The 20,410-nt window shown below is 34.1% G+C and overlaps 1 protein-coding gene across 1 annotated transcript in view; it reads left to right on the top strand.

Moving 5' to 3' along the window:
• SESN3 (sestrin 3) overlaps positions 1-17,499 on the top strand; it is a 66,627-nt gene extending 49,128 nt beyond the window's left edge. Inside the window, exons 7-10 of the mRNA XM_045557094.1 lie at positions 5,032-5,150; positions 5,981-6,171; positions 8,363-8,507; positions 9,648-17,499. Of these exons, the coding sequence (XP_045413050.1) occupies positions 5,032-5,150; positions 5,981-6,171; positions 8,363-8,507; positions 9,648-9,734 (542 nt within the window). The 3' untranslated portion in view covers positions 9,735-17,499. The remainder of the gene's footprint in view (positions 1-5,031; positions 5,151-5,980; positions 6,172-8,362; positions 8,508-9,647) is intronic.
• Positions 17,500-20,410: the final 2,911 nt, after the last annotated feature.

Below are 20,410 nucleotides of genomic sequence, written 5' to 3' on the forward strand. Positions count from 1 at the left end.
GCTATTACTTTCCTTCTTAGGCTGGTGCATCTTTGAATGTATTTCAGGTCCGGTTAAGAGAAACTTCCAGCTCTGTAGTCTGTATTCTATCCTGGAAAAAAATGTCATCTGAAGCAGACCAATGGCTTATAAAGTTAGATAGGAATATTTAATTCATCCTACTTTTGTGATTTTTTTAAAATGATAAGTGAAATCTTATTTCAATAGATATAATTTTTTTAAAAAATATCTTTGCCTTTTTTGTGGATAGGGTATGTGTGGGAGGATTATTCTCACACTGCTGCTTTTCCAGATTAGTTCTAAAATTACATTGCACTTGCATTTGCATTTCTTTGGAATTCTATAAAATGTATTATTTAGGTCATTTTCTTAGACTGAATTTTCTGTATTAAAAGCTAGGAATCTTTGCTCTAGTTTCAAAAACATAGTTTTTCTAATACTCTAAGAGACTGTGAAATAGGAAGGGAACTTTTCAATTACAACTAAAAAAGATACTGAATACCACATAGTAAATGCTATTAAAATAGCATAGACTCAATACAAAGCTTAAACCCTTCAAAAGTCATCAATCTATATAACATTTCTTTTTAAAATACAGTTCCATTGGTTTAAAAGAGACCTTCAAAATTACTTTCTTGTCAGTCTTGGCCAGGCGCGGTGGCTTACGCCTGTAATCCTAGCACTCTGGGAGGCTGAGGTAGGAGGATCACTTCAGGAGTTTGAGAGCAGCCTGAGCAAGAGCAAGACTCTGTCTCTAAAAAAAAACAAAAAAAAATGATTAGTCAGTCTCATAAATTTAGAGAATTGTTTTAGCTGTAACTTGTTTGTTAATGTTAAACATAACATGGACCAGTAGCTCTCAGTCTTACCAGGAGGAATAAGAACCCCTCCTATCAAATGATCTTTTTTGTGAAAAATTTTATCTACCAAATTGAGTGATCAATTTAACCCATTTAATTAATATTATCCATTCAAGACAACTATAACTAAAATCAAACCCTCTAATCAGCAGGAAATTCCAAATAAAGAAACTTGGTGTTTTAGTTACTCCTGTAATATTCATTCTACAAACATTGAGAACCCCGTATAGTCTCAGCACTGTCATAGGTAATAAGGTTTAAGGCTAAATAAAACATGATTCTTGCCCTCAGAGCACCCTTATGCTAGTGGGAGGGAAATAATTATATTACCTAGCAGAATTTAAAAGATATATAAGCCTGTAAGAGGGCATGAACCTGATCTTTTTGGGGAGAATAGAGTAGACAGAAGCAGAGCCTAGACAAGAACTCCTGCACCCCTTGGTTCTAAGATAAGTCTTAGACTTGAGCATGGCAAAGCCAGGTAATGGCTGGGAGGTACAAGAGAACGTGGTAAACAGCATCCAGGTCCAAGCATAGGCACAGTGATGAGGAAGCAGGATGCTAGGTATAGGAGCCAAATGGTTAGAAAGGCCTCTGTAACCTTAAGGAACATGTGTCCTGCATGTTTGGGACATTCTGAGCTGAGATGTCTGTAACACATCCACTCTCGAAATGTCTAGCACAGTACCTCTCAAACTTTAATGTTCTTATGAGTCACTTGGGGCATCTTGTTGAGATGCAGATGTTGAGTCAGGCAGTCTAGGGTGGGGCCTCAGAAGCCACATTTCCATTGAACCTCCAACTGATGCAGTACTGCTAGTCTGCAAACCACACTTGGAATAGCAAGGGTGTAGCAGAGAGGTTTTTGAGCTCAAGGTAAAATTTTGGAAGTGATCAGCGTATAACTGGGAGCAGAAATCAAAAGAGTTAATTATAAAAATCATCCAGAGAGAACAAGTGAGGGCAAATGAAAATGAGCCTAGGGTAAACCTTCTAGGTAAACCAATATTTTAAAATGTAATCATTTTTATTAGGGTTAGTAGTATCTATTTGCTTTCAGACATTAATTTTTAAGAGCTTCATTAAGATCACTAGAGCTCAAAGGATATAAATGTTTTATTTCTTTTAGGTCTTTTGAAATATTGAAAATATATTTTGGATTCCAGTCTCTACCTTCTTGGATCCCTGAGCAGGGACTACTGCCTTCAAATGAAAATTTATACTAGCAAGTTTTGGGTCCTAGCCAAAAATTATGTTCCAATCTTAATAGAAGAGGTTATATCATGTATAAATCATTCAAGGAAATGATTTCATTATATGTGTTTTTTACTCTTAGCCATTGTCATATTAAATTTGCTAGCTACACTAAGAAAATATAGCAAAAAACAACTCACCACAGCAGCTAATTATTTTTATAGACTTACCATGTTTTAAACTAGAAATAGGAATTTATTTTTTCCTATAAAAAATTTCTTGGTTTGATTGACCAGTATGATAAAGCATCCTAGATTCTATGTAGGGATTCAAAGAATAGTTTTTCTTTTGAAGAAAATAAATCTTTGAAGTGTTTTTATGGGGTTCACATTCTGAAGCTTGGTAACAGGGTTAACTAGCTTTTTTTTTATTTATTTTTTGTTTGTTTGTTGTTTAAGTTAGAAAGGTATGCCATTACTGCAACCGTGTGTTTTCTCTATTATGTTAGTAGCTACTTCTTAGGGACAGGAGAATGCAGATAATGAGCAAAATGCTATTTCCTTTGAATACAGACTTTGAAATATTTGTTTAGATAGAATTAAAACTATAGTTTTAGATTTGTTAATCAGAGTACTAATTTTAACTTCTTAAGATGAATTTAGGAAAAAAAATTGTTGATTGAGGGACCTTTGTACATTTCTTTTTGTGTGCAAAATTGTCTAGAAAACAGGTCTTAATTAACTCCTAATTTTAAATTAATACATAGAGTTTTTCCTAGGATCAAGTCTCCTATTTGGTTAATTACTCATTTTTTATTGTTAATTTTAAGATGTTTAAAGATCAGACAAGTTGAAAATGTATATAAACAAACAGAAACTAACATCAAAGGCAAAGGAACCAAGTATATAATACTCAACTCCAGTACCAATATTTTCCAAATGAAACCACAGTATGGAGGGAAAAATCACTTCTAGAGAGACACTGTTCTGCAGAGTTTAGTTATCACTCGTTGTTCTTTGTTTGATTTTACTTTGCAACCCACAAAACTCCTAGTTTTCATAGCAGCCTCAGTAATTGCTACTACATTTTTTTCTTCATTTCTATTGAATATTATGTGATGGACTGAATGAAGGAAAGTATACGCTAGTTTGTAAATATTAAGAGACAGTGCATTGAAAATGCCATCTTAAAAGTGTTTCTATTCGCCTGAATAGGGTGCTGGAGCACACAGGGAAGATAAAGTGGTTGTAGAACTGGACTGGAGAAAAGCCTAAAAATGTCTCTTCAGAGAACTGAAAGTCACTTAAAAGCTTCAGATCAGTTCAAGTAATTTAATGTTTAGAAGTTTTCCACATCATTTTATGCCAATCCACACTTTATTTCTTACTGACACTTAGTACTGGCAATGGTGTTAGTAACTTACAGTCGATATTTCTTTTGCTATTAATGAAACAAAGAAAAAATAGATACTAAGTGTATAGCATAGTACTTGGTATGTAGTAAGCCCTCAATAAATGCCAGTTTGTTCTCATTAGAGAATAAAGTTAGGTAACAATTTTGATAAGATATACCTAAATTGGGTAGTCTGGGCACATCTTTCTTACCATTATCAAGCACCCCAATTGGTCCACAGCAGCAACATAAGGAAAGGTAAAAACTTGTGAGAAAAGAATATTTATCGTTAGGATTTTCATGAAATAGCAAAGATTAAAAATAACGAAGTATTACTAGTCTACACGTGTTTCTTTTGGAAGAATAACCAAATGTTTTTTAAGCCTCTCAAGATTTTGTGCAGTTAAGAAGTATAGTTTTTATTATGCCATAATATTGTTTTATTAACTACTTATTTTGGATTTATTTATTTATTATTTATTAAATATCAAACTTATTTAATACTTGTTAAGAAAATATTGTTCCTTGCCTGGGAAGAGCTAATTTTTTTTTTTTTGAGAAACATATGTTCATTTTCTAGAGTAGAAGGTAGTAAATAAAGCTTGTCCATTCCCTTTAAGTGGTTAAAATCAGGAAAAAAATAATTATTTATTATAAAGACAGACTAACCTAAAATAAAAAATGAGTTAGAAGAGAATTATTTTTACCAAAATTAATATCCACTGGACATTTGAAAATTTTCAGTGGTGAATTTTTTTATGTCCTCAAGTGTGCCGAAGTCAGCTGTCTCAAAATGTTATCATTGCCTTCCTGTCTTCCCGAATGCTACTTTGGTAATATTCTAATTGCAGTCTCATTAGCACATTGTTTATTCCATATGTTGTGTACTTTTTTGTTTTCATGTACACAGAAAAGTGTACATATCTTAGGTGTAAATCTCAGTGAATGTTCACAAACTGAACCCTTCCATTTAACTAGCACCTTACTTAAATTAAAATAATGATTGTGGCATCCAAACACCTGCTCTCCTTCCGGTTGAGCTTCCTTCCTGATCCTTCTCCCTATGTGCTTCCTTAAAAAGCTCAAAGTGAACTATCTTGAACTGATTTTTACTGTGTTTATGTCCAGATTAAACACCATGTAATTTTAACAAATTTTATCTTAAAGTTAAACTCAAAGTTGTCTTTTATCTTTATCTCTTCTCTTTCCCCACTTGCTACTTCATTCCCCAGGAGAAATCAAAAAAATATTTAAGCTTTATACTTACAGGTCTATCCTATCTTCCATTTCCAAATTAGTAAAACTAGTGTATTGATTTTTTGCCTCTACTGCTTAGATATTTGAATTTAGTTAGTTTTTTTACCTGGAAAACTACAGCTAAATGATAAGATTGCCAGTATTTGGTAATGAAATTGTACTCAAAACTTTAGCAATAGATACAGTAAATGAAGTTAAGCCATGGAGTCAATATCATCACTATAGAAATCCATGGAAAAGCTAAAATGTGGAAGAAAATGGAGTTCAGTTTTGTTGTCTTAACTATGTATAGTATCCTTAACACTAGGTTGTTCATTATTGTCTGTAGATTTTGAGGATGACATGATTATAACATCTGATGTCTCTCGATACATTGAAGACCCTGGTTTTGGGTATGAAGACTTTGCTAGACGAGGAGAAGAGCATTTGCCAACATTCCGAGCTCAGGTATGAAATGTCTTTAATTCAGAGACACTAGAAAATACTGTCATTTTAACGGTTAATCATTGAAATGTAAATAAATTGACTTCTAAAGAAATTGACAGATTTTTTTAGATAGGATCTGTAAATCTTTTTATTTAATATAGTTTTCAGCTTAATCTAATTTGAGGTCCCAATAGATGGATAATTAGTTTAATATTTTTCCCTCTAAGAAGGCAAAAGTAAACTATCTGCTTTATTCAGTTACTTGCATCATATTATGGTAGTTGTATAATGTTCACACCATTTTTGGAGGGGAGCAAGGAGGAAATCAAGTGATATGGTCACATTTATAAATAAAAAGGCATTTTGTAATAAGATCATACACCAGTAGTTATGGGCTTAAGGGCTAGCCCTCCCCCCACCCCTAGAAAATAGCCATAATAGTGACGGGACTCCTTAAGAGGGTATAAGATTGAATTAAGACAAACTCCTTCAAGTTTGTTTTAGATGATCTGCTAACCGTCCAAGACATTGAGTAGGTTTGGTCACACAGGAATAGTCCAAGATCTCCTGGGGTCCTTCCAGGTAAGGGCATAATGTGCATAGTAACTGACCGTGGGAGGTGGCCATAGTTCATTACCAATGTGCCAAACTCTGGCCCTGTGAGGAAACATCCTGGTACATCGATCTCCAAACTGATGTGAAAGGTTCTTGGCAAAGCCTTAGTAAAGCTGCACACCTAGAAACTAAATTAGAAATATTTGCACTTACTTGCTTCAGTAATTATATTTAATAAAAACAGAGTTTAAATGGAAAATGCCCACTTTGCGGTTGGATTGATTTTATTCTTTTAGGACTATACCTGGGAAAATCATGGGTTCTCCCTGGTGAACAGACTTTATTCTGACATCGGACATCTTCTTGATGAAAAATTTCGGATGGTCTACAATCTCACATACAACACTATGGCCACCCATGAGGATGTTGACACAACCATGCTACGCAGAGCTTTATTTAACTATGTTCACTGTATGTTTGGAATCAGGTATGTTCATTGCATAGACAGTTTTATACATTTCTAAGTGAAAATTCTGGCATAAAGGCTTATTTATATCCTGTTTAGGAGTATATGATTCTGGGGCAAAATATTACATGAGGACTTCTGATTTAAAAATTTAATTTCTTTTTATAGAGAAGCATTTTTCTTTAAGTGTTGTGAATTTTAACAATGATGGACATATAAATACAGTAGTAAGAATTTACTAAGGAAGGAAAAAAGCATCAGCAATCATTGGGGAACAGGATAGAATCAGACTAAATTTGAGAATTCTTTCTGGAAGAATAGGTGAGTTTTTAAAAAGACATGTATTGTGTCCGTTTAGATCACTGTAATAAATTCTGACTTGTTTAGTTAGTTTGTTTTTTTTTAAATTTATTTTTAAAGAAATGATAATAGGGTACAAACAAAACTAGAATAGATTCTACCCTCGTAAAGCTTATATAAGTTCATACAAGAACAATGAAACAAAATATATATCAGCCAATATAAATTAATGGCCTCTAAATTTAAAAAATTACCCTTGAGGGGAAAGTGAGTAAATGAGTGAAACTGAACAATCTAATCAAGAAAGTTGCTTTTGGAGAAAGTGCCTTGTTGAACTGAGTTTTGAAGGCTTTTATGGAGATAGATTTGCAGAAAGAGAAAATTTTCAGTTATGAATACATTTAACTTGACTATATACTATATCCTTTCTGATATATATCAGAAAGCCTTTATGAAGTAGAATTAGAAGTCGATCTATTAAGCAAAGTGTTTTCTATAATTTTAACTAAAAAACTCTAAAATGTCCTGATAAATCAACTAATAATATAATATTCTAAAAGACACTATTATGGTAGTATGTAATAACTGAGCTATTTGTCCATTTACCATCCTAGATAATAAGTTATCAAAGAATCTCACATTTTAAAACACATAGATATTGTACCTACATATAAGAAAAATAAATACTTAATAGAGTTTAATTTAAATATAATAAATATTTATTGTCTGCAAGCCAAAAAAAATGTGGTGATTATATGAATTTATCTATTGGGTGCTACAAAATAAAGCTTATATAAAATCATCAAGATACTTTTTTTAAACTAAGCATTATATTTGGGTTAAAAATTAACTGAAAATATATTATAAAAGAGAAATTCCACAAGCTCCTAATATCACATTTACCCACTTGTCTGCATCTGTGCCCGTTTACTCTGCTGTCTCTTCTGTCTCTGCCGTTATTTCTGTCCATGCCCCTATGTGCACCTATGCACAAAATCCCATCTCTCATCTTCTAAAGATCTCTGTTCTAGCAATTCTTTCTTCTCTCTCCTGTATAATCAGCTTTACTCTATTGGGTCTTTCCCATTAGTGTAGAAACATGGTGTTAATTTGTCCCATCTTTAAAGAAAATCCTGGCTTCATCCTTCTTTTCCCTCTGGCTATGGCCTCATTTCTCTACATCCATGTATAGCAAATCTTCTTGAAAAAATTTTGTATATTTGCCATCACCATTTTCTCATCTCCCAGTCTCTCTTGAACCCACTTACAGGCTCAGGCTTTTACCCCTACCAACCAATAAACTGCTCTTATTGGGGTTGCCAATGACCTCCATATATTAATAGTTACTTCCAGTGGCCAGTTCTCAGCTATCATCCTATTTGACTATTCAGTAGCATTGGACACAGTGATTACTCCCTCTTCCCTGAAACATTTGTCTCCTACCTCAGGGCCTTTACACTTGTTTCTTCACCATCTTCTGGTATTTACTCACTCAAATGTCAACCTCTCGGAGAAGCCTTCCTGCCTACCCTATTTAAAATCACAACTCCTCTCCTCGAAGACCACAGTTCCATTTTCTCTCCGTAGCAATTATTACCATGTAATATACTATATGTTTATCTTTTTAATTTTTTCCTTTTTTCGTCAATAGAATTTAAGCTCTATGAAACCAGATTGGGGGGTATGCTAGAAGGGTACATGGCACATAATAGGCACTCAATAAATGTTTGTTAGATACCTCTGGAGACATGGTGTCACAAAAATAAAAAAATAAATAAACAAATATTTATTAGATAAATTAACTAATGAGCTTTAGGTATTTAATTATCAGACAATCAATATCTCTTGATAGATCTTTAGAAATTAAAAGTTTTGATTTGTCATTATAAAGCTGTTGTCATATTGCTCATAGGTATGATGATTATGATTATGGAGAGGTTAATCAATTACTTGAACGAAGCCTGAAGGTTTACATTAAGACAGTGACCTGCTATCCTGAGAGAACTACAAAGCGCATGTATGATAGTTACTGGCGGCAGTTCAAACACTCAGAAAAGGTAAGTATTTCATGACTAAGCATTATACCATAGGCCAGTGTTCACTATGGGAAGTAATGATGCCTGTAATCCTGGTGCTCTGGGAGGTTGAGGCAGAAGGATAACATGAGACCAGGAGGAAACATTAAATTAAAACCTAATAAATGTTGAGGATCTATACTAACATCATAGTATAAGAGCTGGCCTTAAGTCCTACGTCTTTTAACTATTAAGTCCAAGAATCTCCTTTATACTACAGTTTCCAAGCTTAAAAGTATGAAAATCTTTTTAAGGTCCTAACATTCGCTTATTAACTGTATGACCTTAGCAGAGAATGTTATGGCCTCAGTACCTAACAGATAAAAAGACCCATTTTATCTCCAGCATCTCTCCTTGATGCATCTTTATGCCCTATGTATATGTTTTGCAAGATTTTCTTCCTTTTCTAGAGTGTATCTAGAAATTCTTTTTACTCATCAGGAGAATATATCTAAAATATATCCAACCTTAGAAGCATGTCAAAATAATTTAAATATAATATCATATTTTTTGCAGTAAATCTTGAAAACTTGTGGTTATTCATTTTAACCTATCACCTGATGTGTATCCCCAAAAGAAGTGCTCTTCAAAGTTTTATCTAAAAGACTCTAGGGAAGCTACACATATCTAACAAGTATCAAACACTAATTAGAAACTGCTTTAAGCATCAGATTTTCACATTAGTATCTTTCAAGTAAACACTAGCAGATTTTTTAAAAGCATTCCACAGGATAAGCATAAGCTGTAAGAAATGTACGGCTGATTTTTAGCCATGTAAAATTTTACAACTAGAAGGAAGTATAATTTTTAGGAAAATTGTAATTTATAAAACTTAATATTATTTTATAATACAAAAGGTTGATTGGCCTTATGAAACTTATTTTCTAACAAAATTATGGGAATTTTTTTAGATTTTATAGGTCATTTTTACTGGTTGCAGAGCCATTTCTTACAAATACAGATTTGAGTGTTATATCATGAATGTGCCTAAATATGCCCAGGCATGTATGTGTGTATATTATCTATAAAAAACCTTTGTGAATGTCTGACATGTGAAAAAAATTAAAGATTGTTTTAGCTGTTTATAATGGTTGCTAAACTGATAAACATTTTCATTTCTAGGTTCATGTAAATCTACTTTTAATGGAAGCACGGATGCAAGCTGAACTTCTTTATGCTCTTCGTGCCATAACTCGGCATTTGACCTGAAGCATCACCCAAGGAAAATGTCATATATGTGTAAAGACCTTTCACATAAGATATACATCAGAAGCTGTTTGTGATATAGCATCAAAATTATTCAATTCTCTAGTGTCAAAGTTTAGCCGTTTTTGTTTTGTTTTGTTTTTTTGCGGCTGTAATGTGCAATGATGTGTTTTATTTTTCTTGATGCTTAATATTACTAACAATTGCAAAAATAATACTGAGGAGCACTACTTTGCATTGTTTATAGTTGGAGTTTTGATACTGATCATAAATCATGAACCTGGTTTGTTAATGCTTAACTTCAGCGCTTTTGGGTTTTGTATGTATGTGTATTTTTTTCTTTCTCTTTTTTTTTTTAAGTAAGGAAAAGCGCTTACAATCTGCTCAAGCAGTTGTTTTTCAGATATTGAAATTCAGCAAAGAATGACCTCTTCTGGCCATTCTAAAATTTTAATGTTGTGTCCTAAATCTGGTGGAAGAAAAGCATGCGCTGTTGAACTAAGCTGCTCACTGGACACTTTTGTGTCCCCAGGAGATTATTTGTCAGGCACTGTTTTTTTTTTTTTTTTTTCGAATTTGTTTGTTCATTTCTTTTGTTTTGTTTTTTTACTGCTATTGGCTATAACGTGAAATGTGATACAGCCATTGTCCATAATTTAATGTGAAATTAATCATGATGAATTCTATAGCATGCTACTGAAATGCCAAATTCAGCTATTTCCTTTCTCTTCTAAAACAGAAAAGTTTTGGTTTTCCATATCAGATGTATATATTAAAAGTGGAATTATGCACAATCCTTTCTATCACTGACAGTAATCTTCAGTCATCTTAAATAATCAGTGCTTACAGTGCTGCTTACAGTTCATTTAGTTGGCACATATAAACCTGTACCCACACAAGACTGACCAAAAATTTTCTTTGCACATTTTTCCTTTTTCATAGCTATTCCTATATTTCAGTAAGCAAAGGAAGGTTAATATGTCTGTATTTCTTCCTGTTAGGCTTTTAGAAATTATTTTCCATGATTTTTCTTCTTATAATAAGTTAAACAGTTTATTATTCAAAGGTAAAAATTGCATTTCTATGCATTAATGTGATTGAACAACAACAAAAGAGTGCAATATGTTAAATACTCAATTAAACTTTCCCCCATCATGTCACTGCAGAAGTGTCCTTTTAAACAGAGCCATAAAGAAATTTTGTTCAAATTTCTTTATTGCACAAGGCTTTTTTCAGTTTTACCTTACTGGGGTTGAACAATGTTCCTTTCATAATGCCAAAGCATTCCCTTCCCCAGAAAAATCTCTTTGGACAACTGGTTTAAAAAAGATATCAAGTCTTAGGGGAGGAATAATCGGCCAAAAGGTCACATTTTTGCATTGGTTTCTGTTGCTTGATTAGACTATCTTCAGAGAGCACAAATTATGTGTTTATAGCTTTAATTTGTATTATGTTAATGAACCAGTGAAGTGCCTAAAGAGATGCTTACAACTATCCAGTAGGACACAACTGCACTGCTTTTTAAACACTTTTTGGTTAATTAAGGGTGACTTGAATTTTACACATACATGCTAATTTTTTTTTAAAAATCCAATTTTTTCATAGTAAATAATGTAGTTAAAATTTTCCGTTATAGTTCCCATAAAGACTTTATTTTAGACTTACTTGTTATATAGGACTTAACTTTTTTCTCTCGTGAAAGAATCGTGAACTAGTGTTTTGTTAAGTCATTTTTCTCTTCCATTTATCACTTTTCTGGTACAATACATTAGGTTGCTTTCCTTTAGATTTTGTTCCAGATAAGAAAACAGAGATGATTATAAACCTATTAACATAAGGTAGTTCTGCATTTTTGGATTCCAGGATCTTGTTTGAAATCTTCCATGTGAGGAAAAAATTACTAATATTTTTGAAGACAGGGTGGTTTATTTAAAGAGATTATTCAAAGAACTTGTGCCAGATCTCTTCTGTTTTGTTTATTGCATGTGCCATATGTTGATTTTTATTCAATATCACATTATATAGATATGTATTAACTACAAAGAAAGTATTTAGGAGAATGGCAAAACACAGATGGCAATGTAAATGTCCATTTGACTTCCCTAACTTTAGAACTTTCAAGTTGAGGATATCTTTTATTCTTGCATTTGTTTTTTTACTAGATTCCTTTCAATTAATAGCTGTATATTTTTGTGCAGGTGAACTGTATTACAGGATGAAAAATGATTTTTATGTATTGAAAAGGAGGAGAAATTCTCACAGAACACCATATGAGCTTTAGACCAAAAGGGGAAACAAAGGTTTAAGTAACTAAAATGGCCACTTAGTTTTTGTTTTTTTTTTTCCCCCAGAAATGTAAGTAGTTAGAATTTAGGTTATGGAAATATTAGTGCCTTTAATAGATCTCTTTCCTAGCAAAGTTTCTTTTAGCTCAGCATTTATCTATCTCATCAATAATCAGGAAAATAAGTTGACTTGGAACTATAAACAAAAACAAAACAATATGTTTATGAACCTCAGTGAACCAGCCTAGAAAAATTGACTTCTGCAGGTGCTAAAGCACCTACTAACATGCAGCATGCACAGCATTCCAGGTTGTGAATGGCATTTTTTGCTGTTAACACTCTTTATCCAATGCAAACTTGAAATTCTGATGCGGTTTTCCAGGGTGGTATTTTTTCAGAGTATTGAATTTACTACATAGTAATTTATAGTATAGCTTTTTATATTAAAATGTGATATTTTTAAAAAGAGATATCTGGTTCAATTGGTATAATGATGTGATTATACAATATGCTAATCTACACCTTAGTCTCACATTGTGCCAAACTTAAATGTGCAAGTGTACGTGAAAAAAGCACATGTGAATGTGAATTCTTTAATTCCTTATTACGTTAAAATCCGTCTAATAACCCACTGATGTGTATGCTTGAATAATGTCTATTTACTTTGGAATTTCAAGCTTTCCAGCTTCAATGGTAATTCTTAATGTCTCAGGTCACCTTAAGAAATACTGAAATACTCTCTCCCACCTGAAAGTAATCTGTTCTTTAACCCACTTGACTGTGGGAGTGGCCAGGCAGGTGCCTCGTTGGATCCTTCAGACAAGGCTCCCTCAGGTGGACTCATGATAATTAGGGAAAAGAGGCTTTTGAGCTGGGTCTACCTTTTGAACTAAGTACATTATCTCGTTCTCAGTAGGAATTTGTCCCATCTGGGGTACTTTTTAAATAAAAGATGACTAATGTGGAATCCGGGGCATGGCCTTGGCCTTTAATTATGGTTTTAAGCCCAAATAATGGCAGAGAAACACAGGGCTGTTTTGAGAACAGAAAATTCAATGTAAGTTTTATATCAAAATCATATAAAATTTGAACCAGAGCTCCTATTTTAATTGTTATAATGTCTCCTAAAGATTTTAAATGCTTCTAAAATCTAATTGATATTATCACAGAGCAGCCTTTTCCTTTTCCACCTTATAAAGTTTTTTTAATCCAAAATCTTAGATTTCTATGCCGCAGCAAAATAAAATTATCAACAAATAATTAAAGATCTATACCTAAAATAGTTTACCACTTTTAGTGGAGAGTGCATGCATATATGATGGTAAGATCCTTTTAAACTCTAAGGACAATTCATCAGGGGAAAAAAAGTAAATTTCAGTGCATGTTATAAAAACGATTTGCACTGATATTAAAATGAGGTTTTTTTTGTTTTGTTTTATGTTGTGTTTTAAAGACAATTCTAAATCATTTCTCCAGAAAGCAAGACCTTAAACTCTCCTCTTTATCTAATAGGACTTTTCTTCTTTTATGCAAAGAGATGGTCTTGCATGGAGTAAAATGTATGCAACAATAATGCTATATAAATAGTATATGAAATTTGCTCAGTAGTACAATTCAATAGCAAACTGAAAGACATGTGGCTCCTCTGTTCAGGTTGAGTTTTAAGTTACCCAATTTGTATAATCAGAACCTATTCTAGGTGGCCACCATGATAAACTGTGTTTCCCTATTATATCCCTCTGGAGACTGAGAATCAAATTAACTAGTCTTTCCTCAAAGCAGTACTGTAATATGAATGTATTTATCTCAGTCAACAGAACTTAAAAGCCCATTTTATGTGGAGCTGATTTCAATGCTAATTTGACTTAGTTGGCAGTGTCTGCTCAGGTGAGACCTAGAACAAAAATAGCTGGGGCGAAATGGATATTAGAGGCATAGGTATATGTCAAAGCAGAGCCCTGTGAGGAAGGAAAAGTTTTGAAAGAATACATGGAACATAACGCTGAGAATGCGGCTGTCCTCAGCATCGTACGCCTAACATAAAGGAAACATTTCCCACGTGGGAGCTCCTACCTGCATTCAGCCCACCCTTTCCTGCCTGCTTTCTCTTCCTCCAAGTGCCTCAACCTCTACATGCTCACTCTCCTCCCCTTCCCTCAGCCCATCTTGGTCCGAACGCCTTTCACAATCCAAACCAAACATCACCAGCCACCTGCTGATAGTCACCAGCATTTATTTTTCTGAGTTACTTTTTACCCATTCATTAAGAATTTGGCTTTGTCCCAACTTCTAAATCCCTCAGTCGTCCAGCTATATTTTGCCTACCCTTTGCCCTAGACACCCTACCAGATGTTACACAGTATCAAGTGTAAATCTCATCCACCCCATACTATTCTACCCTTGTCCCAGCTGCCAAAATATCTTGCTCTCCTCTACCTCATCCCCAAAGAGCCTATAAAGTCAGAGTATCCAACCTTTTCATGGATTCACTCTCTGTTGTTCAGTAATACTACTTCCATATTTTAAATAAGTCATAAAAGATTTTTGCCTTCTATCAAAGTAGGAATCTTTATATTTATACATGATACAAAAATTGAACTATTTCTACCATGCAGAATTTAGCATTTAGCAGGATTTTAAAGTGATTGAATTGCCATCCTAACTTGGATCTATATTAGGTAATGAATACTGGTGTTAATCCAAGCTATTTGAATGTAAAGTTAAAATTCTCCAGCAGTCCAGATGACCTGTAACCCTTGAGTGGGAACAGGAAATTTCTAGCATACAAATGGGGTGATGTTTCAGACATTTGTTTTACTGGTGTTGTTTAGGCCTTGAAACGCATTTCTAATAGAAGGACATGCCATAAAGGGTGTTTAGGTGGTCCAACTGCATCACAGAAGCCCATTTATAATGTAGATAAAATACCACAAAATTGAGCACTTAAAGGTTTGCCCAGGCTTTTCTTGGTTAGACTAAGGCTCTAATTCCCATTCCTGTCCTGTTCTCATGGGAGAAAAAATGTTCTATGAGATGAAAAGAGAAGGCATTGACTTTGTAATCTCTATTCCCCTAGCTGCACCTCAGGTGTACCCAGATAGTATCATTAAGGAAGAGGAAATGCACAAAAGAGGAAGACACAATGGTTCTTCCTTTCCAGCCATTGTGTACTCAGTGTTGTTCATAGATGTAAAACTATGTCAGGTTTCCAACATGGGGCACTGCAGATGGTTGTCTGACCTAAAGATGAACCATCCTGTTTGAAAGTATAGAGTATTAGGATCTCTGGTGGTATTTGGATGTTTTCCAACTCATTGATGAACAACCCAACCTGATAGCAGTATCCAATAAATACCTTAAATGGCCCAGAAATGAATTGATGGCCTAGTTTAAGAAGTGAGACTTGGCTGTGGAGACTAAAGCAATGGTTTTTATTAAGTCATATGTCATGAAGTGTTCATTCTAACTTTAATCTAATTATGACTGCACCACCATGAAGTACAGAATTGGAAAAGAACTAATACAGGGAGAAAAAGAGAAGGAATATCTGATTCTTTTGAATGCTTGTAGAAATCTTTGAAACAATGCAGTGCATACCATAAGATAGCCTTTAGAACAAATACCCCATCTTACATTTCATAGGGCAACATCAAACATTAGTAAGTCTAAATATGATAAATATAATTTTTGTTATGTAAATTTTGCTAAAACAGTCTATTTTCTTGCACCTCTCAAGTTAACCTCTTAAAAACTGAATGTATAATTTCTACAAAAAGAATATCAAAGAGGGAGAGAGACTCTCTGGTCTTTAGTGTTAAAATATTTTTCATGAATCCTGATTAGTTAAGTGCATACATTATGATACTTACATAATAAAACTAATCATACAGCTCTTTACAAATTTTTAACTGGCTCCCCAAGTCTGATAAGGAAGGATCAAAAGGTAGGATAAAGGAAATATATCAGTCGGGTAGCCAAGAGGTTTTCTTTGTAATGTGGAAAGACTATTATCGCCTTTCTGAATTTTGCTCGTTCTCTAAAGTAAAAATAAAGAGTTAAATGGTACCTTTGTTCACCAAGGAAAGTGATCCAAACTATAATCTAGTGCAAATATTTCCTTTGCATTTATATGTCTTCTCTGGAGAGAAAACATAATTTTCCTCTTCCTCTTTCTCTTCACATTTACTCTTTTCAACCCAAAATATAGACAGAAAGCAAACCACAGGCCAGTTTGGAATCTTCTCAATGCTAATAGAATGGGCACATTCACATACACAGTCTGAGCAAGGTAATAAAGAACCCTGTCAGGTCAACTTGGAATATGGCCTTGCTACTTGGATTAGCTCCTTCAAACCTGAAAATAACTTTCCTGGTCATGGAAGAACTGGATGTATCTTTTAACTTATGAAATAGGATTTGAACTTGAAAACTCTTTTTTTAAAAAAATCCTGATTTTGCAGGGCAGCTACATCATGAATGTATATATTAAAACTTTGTAGCTGAATTGCACATGAAATCAGATTGCCAACTTCTTGACTTTCAATTTTAAACATCATTTTATCCTTCAGTTGTGAGCGATATATGTAGCATGCTGTGAAATGTCTATAATAGTTCTTTAATTCATCAGTATTAATACAGAATTATCTTTTATGTTCTTTGGTACTTTTTATTCAATGTAATCAGAAGCTGTGATGTTTTGCCTTTGTAGTCCTGTGCTTTGTTACTGTAATTTCTTTTTTTTTTTTACGAAGCACGTGACTTTGGACTAATGTAAGGCGGATGACGTGATCTTTAAGACTGCTATATATATATATAGCAGTCTCTTACTCTATAAGGTTTTAAATTAGAATAAGCTTTTATCAAATAGATCATTGATGCAATTTAGGATTTACACAAGTTTCAGTGTCAAATGGCGGTCTCATATTTATACTTTCAATTCTGAAAATAGCAAACTTAATAAACAGCCACTTTAAACTTGTTCTGGCAAACCAGACCCTGCTGTAGATATAGTCTAAGATAGTTAAACATATAAGCCTTTTCAACTCTTAATGCCCTCCACATGAGTCAGCAGTTAAGGAGATTATAGAACCCATGAAAGCTTTTTGTATGTATTACTAGGTTTTATTTTTCTTTTGTTGCTGATTTTACAGTTCTGACTAAAGCTGACCTGAATGGATCAGTTTATGTGTAATATTCTAGTGCTTTAATGCCTTTTTTTTTTTTTTGGAGGGATGGGTAATATTATTTGAACAGATGCAGAAGGAACTGTTAGTGAGTCAAGACAAACACATTTGAAATAAAGGAACTGTGTATTAACATGTTAACAACGATTCATAACTGCACTTTTTATGACATTTTGAAAATCTATTTATAGGTACAGAACAATGGGTTTTGTTAAACTGTATCACATTTATACTTGCAGAAATTTATTTCATTGTTATTAGTAGGAATTTTATTGGTTCAATAAAATTGGCAAAACTGAACACTGATCATTTGCTTGCTTTATTTATATTGGAGTAGCATTCTTGCCTAAGCTTGTTTCTGCTTGTATTGAGACATGCATTCTGAAAGACATCTGAATTGTAGGGGTCATTATTTTCACTAAGTTTTTCCTGACCCACAGTTTTCTTGTGATTATTTCTTATAATCACTGGATATTGCATTAGTGGAATATTGCAATAGTGTAAGTTGTGCAAGATGTATAGTTATTACCTTATTACCTTTTAAAATATCAATTGTGATCTCAGCAAGAGGCAAATTAACTTTATTATTATCTCTCATTAACCAAAATAGTAATTAGAATGGGGAAAGGAACATTGAATATGGGGTCAGGGCCTAGATTCAAAAACCTATTTTTTTTCATATTCTACTAGCTCTGTGACCTTGGAAGTAATTTAATCTCTATAATTTTTAATTTCTGTACCACAATGGTGGGGGGGAGGAGTAATACCTACTTGAGATAGTTGTTTAAGAATTAGGTAAAGTGTACTAATGTATTTGAATATATAGTGCAGTAATGAGTTTGGAGAATACTGTTGTTGCCAGTTGAAATAAAGTAGGAAGGAGAATTGATGGGGAGGGGAAGATTATACATATGTAATGTGAAGTGACAGTAAGACTTCCAAGTAGAAATGTAAAGTAGGCTTTTGGAAATCTATAAGGGATGTGCACAGTCTTTTGTGCAAGGGTTTCCAAGGAAAGTCCTTACTTATCATTTGTCTTAACTCATTATATAAAAATTCATACCAAAGGCAGGAGCTCTTCTTTTGTGCCATGTGTCTAGCTGTAATGGGAGCTCAGCAGAAACCAGCTCCTGGCTGATTACTCTGTCTCTTTCAATAATATGCAGCCCCTTGGGGGAGATAAAGGACAAGGCACAAACTCGGCCAACAGCCCAGCCCTTCCTTCCACAAGCTCTCCCCCAATTCCAAAGCCAGCTTTTTGACACTAGTTCCCTATGAATTTATTAACAACTTTGGGCCTCTTTTTTTTTTAAAGTAAAACTCCATGTTTATGTGTGTGTGTGTTGTCCTTTCACATATATGATCTCATTTAATCCTCACAATAACTTTGTAATGAAGATATCTTCATTGTCTAGATGAGGAAATTGAGTCTTAGAGGGCTTTGCTTGCCTGAGAGTTGACACCTAGAATTGGCATGATGAGGGCTGGAACTTTCCGGTCTTTCTGATACCATTTCTACTGAACTTCTCTACCTTAATTCAGCCTAAGCTTCTTGCTTAATGATATAAATGACCATGCTATCTACATGATGTTTTACTCAAAAGTAAAAGGATAATCCATACCTCAAAAAACATTAGATAACTTTCTTCTCTGGCTAACTTACAACCTTTTTAATTTTAAAAAACAGAATTTTTTCCCCTCCACTGCTAAACAGGCCCTTTGATTTAAAACATAGTCCCTGAGGGGAAGGTTCACAGAACAATAGATAAAATCAGCATCTGTGAATTTAAAGGCTAAAAATTTTTCCCAAGAGAACAATAGGCCTGATCCTAAAGACAACTCAGGAAAGCTTAAAATGTGTTGTGTTTTTATTTTTAGGACCATTCTACTGAAAATAGTAACTTTCACTATATATTTTTAGGACCATTTTACTGAGGATGGTAACTTTCACTATATGGTGAAATACACTGTGGTGAAAGTTACAAATTCAAGTTATAGTTTTAATGCATGTAACGTTCTCGTATGGGCTTCCCTTTGTGTGGATTCAGAGGAAAGCCAATCTCAAAAAATGTCTCTTCTCCCATAATCTCACATACTTGGTATGTTTCAAAACACAGGTGAGCCCAAAACTTTCCATAAAACTCTTTAAAAGGAATTTCAGGCAAGAATTCTTAATACTCCCTCTCGCACAGGCCTGCTCCTAAAATAAACATAAACAAGTCCTTCATCTTCACATCAAGGGGAATTTCAGGAAAACTCACCTGGTTACACTATTTTTTGACACCCATTGACTCTTTAATTTGCTAAGAGGCATGTAGGGGCAGGGCTCTTGGAAGCCACTTCACAAGCATCTCTAACTCCTGCACTGCAGCTGTGGCAACCAACTCCATGCAGGTTTCAGCTAGATTTTTACAGGTACAGCTCTTGTGGCTCTGGACTGCTTCTTTCTGGCTCCCTGCCACGGGGCTTGCCTGAGTGCTTGTGGTAGGATGCCTGAGGAAACTACCTTTCCACTAAGCATGCACAACCAGAAGGGCAAGGGGTTAATGCTGGTTAACCATGACCAGTGCCTCCTTCTTTCATTCCCCCAAGCCACAGTTTTGAAATTGAGAGAGCCTGGTGGGATGGGTGGTACCAATCCAACTCTATCGGTGGTCCCTCCTTTCCTATTTCACTCCCCCGTCCTTCACTCCTTCCTCCTCAGTCTCAAATAAACCATGGTCTCAGGTTTTGCTTCCAGGGGAACCCAGGCTAAGATAGGGCACTACATACAGGGTAGGGGTTAAGAAAGTAGGTCCTAGAATAAATTCAAATCTTCACTATTGCCAACTATCTGGCCTTGAACAAGTTATTTAATCTTGTGGTTCCTCAGTTTCCTCATCTATAAAATGCAGAGAACAGTAACTAGAAAGAAGACCTTGTCCTTAAGAAGGGGAAAGGGTGGGTAGAAAGACAGTAAGACAGGCCTTGGTTTGACATCATACAATATAGAAAATGAAAAGGTAATAGCTTGTACAGGGGTCATAAAAAGAGCCACCATTTATCAAGGACCTTGTTAATGTTAGGAACTTTAAATGCAGTATTTTATTATAATACCTGCAGGTGAGTATTACCTCCATTTTAGGGAGTTAAGAAAAATAGCTTCGCAAAATTAAGCACCTAATGTCAAACAATAAGTGAATGGTAGAACTGTTATCAGATTTGTCTGAGT

This window comes from Lemur catta, chromosome 7, assembly GCF_020740605.2.
Source record: "Lemur catta isolate mLemCat1 chromosome 7, mLemCat1.pri, whole genome shotgun sequence".
Taxonomy (NCBI): Eukaryota; Metazoa; Chordata; class Mammalia; order Primates; family Lemuridae; genus Lemur; species Lemur catta.